Source organism: Microtus ochrogaster, linkage group LG9 (assembly GCF_000317375.1).
Source record: "Microtus ochrogaster isolate Prairie Vole_2 linkage group LG9, MicOch1.0, whole genome shotgun sequence".
NCBI classification, from domain to species: Eukaryota; Metazoa; Chordata; class Mammalia; order Rodentia; family Cricetidae; genus Microtus; species Microtus ochrogaster.
The window spans coordinates 10,310,703-10,312,085 of record NC_022034.1 but is presented as its reverse complement, the minus strand read 5'-3'; the positions used below and the strand labels follow the sequence as shown (position 1 = coordinate 10,312,085).

The 1,383-nt window shown below is 37.1% G+C and overlaps 1 protein-coding gene across 1 annotated transcript in view; it reads left to right on the top strand.

The window, feature by feature from the left end:
* Positions 1-1,383, top strand: part of Wtap (WT1 associated protein) — a 26,928-nt gene that overhangs the window by 10,385 nt on the left and 15,160 nt on the right. The window contains exon 4 of the mRNA XM_005363389.2: positions 794-852. Within this exon, the coding sequence (XP_005363446.1) occupies positions 794-852 (59 nt within the window). The remainder of the gene's footprint in view (positions 1-793; positions 853-1,383) is intronic.

Below are 1,383 nucleotides of genomic sequence, written 5' to 3'. Positions count from 1 at the left end.
TCTTTGTATCCCCATCCCCAGCACGCACACACACTACTGGGAATTGAACCAAGGACCTCATACTCGGCAAATGCTTTACTGATAACCACGATCAGGTTCCTTTTTGGTTGTGTTTGTTTGGAGACAAGGTCTCTGTGTAGCTCTGGCTGTCAGGAAACTCACACTGTAGACCAGGCTGATCTGGAACTCAGCCTGTCTCTGCCTCCTAGGTACTAGTATTAAATGTGTGTGCTACCACTGCCCTGTTTCTTTTTGTTTCAATATGAGATAGTCGTGATAAATTGCTACACTAGCTTGGAGCATGCCTTCCTAGTAACTAGGATTGTAGGCTGGTTGTCACCGTGCCCAGCTTAGATGTGGTCTTTTACCTTAGTATACTTTCTTTTACCTGTCTTGATGTAAATTGAGAAGAAATAATGAGGCTAATGAGTATATTTCTGATTAAGCTATGTTTGTGGTTTATCTCAAAGTTAAAAATAATCCAACACAGTTATTAGTCTTATGATTGTGCGTATTTTTGTCTTTTTGTTTTGTTTTCCAAGACAAGATTTTTATATGTAACAGTCCTGGCTGGCTGTCCTGGTACTTGCTCTGTAGACCAGGCTATCTTGGAACTCGCAGAGATCCTCCTGTCTCTGCCTCCCAAGTGCTGTGATTAAAGGTGTGCACAGTCCGGCATGTATTTTGGGTTTTGTTTTTGTTTGGGGGGAGTTGTTTTTTTTGTTTTTGTTTTTTTTTCTTTTAATCAAGGTAATTTCAATAGAAGCACTAATAGGACTTTGTTTTTTACTAGATGGAAACAATATGAAGCATATGTTCAAGCTTTGGAGGGAAAGTACACAGATCTCAATTGTAAGTTTGGTTTCCTAAATGAAGATTGTGTAGTTGTCTTTTGAAAACTTGTTACAGTCTAAATTAGCTTTGTCAAAGTAGATACCATTTTTTTGTTCAAGCATTTTATTCCAAGAACTGTGTCCAGGCCCTGTAGGGAGCTGGAAAATGTAGTGAATGATCCTTTAAAGGTGATTTCTTCTGACAGATTCCCAGGCACCAAGGAAGACAGATACTTACTTATTTTAGTAAACAATGCCATGCCTGATTTTAGCAAATTAAGTACAATTAGGATAACTTACACCTGCTTGGATCTTTGGTATGTACCTAACTATCTTCTACACGGGAATTTTAACTACATGAACTGTTAGCGTAGAAGAGACATGCATGGAAACAACTAGTAATAGATTTTTGAGAACCTAAATGACAAATTTTGTGACTATATTACTCATATAGATGTGACTTATAAAAGTTTATGGTGCTATTTGTTCATGTAGTTAGTGGGTTTTTTAAAAATATTTATTTATTATGTATACAATGTTCTGTCTCTGT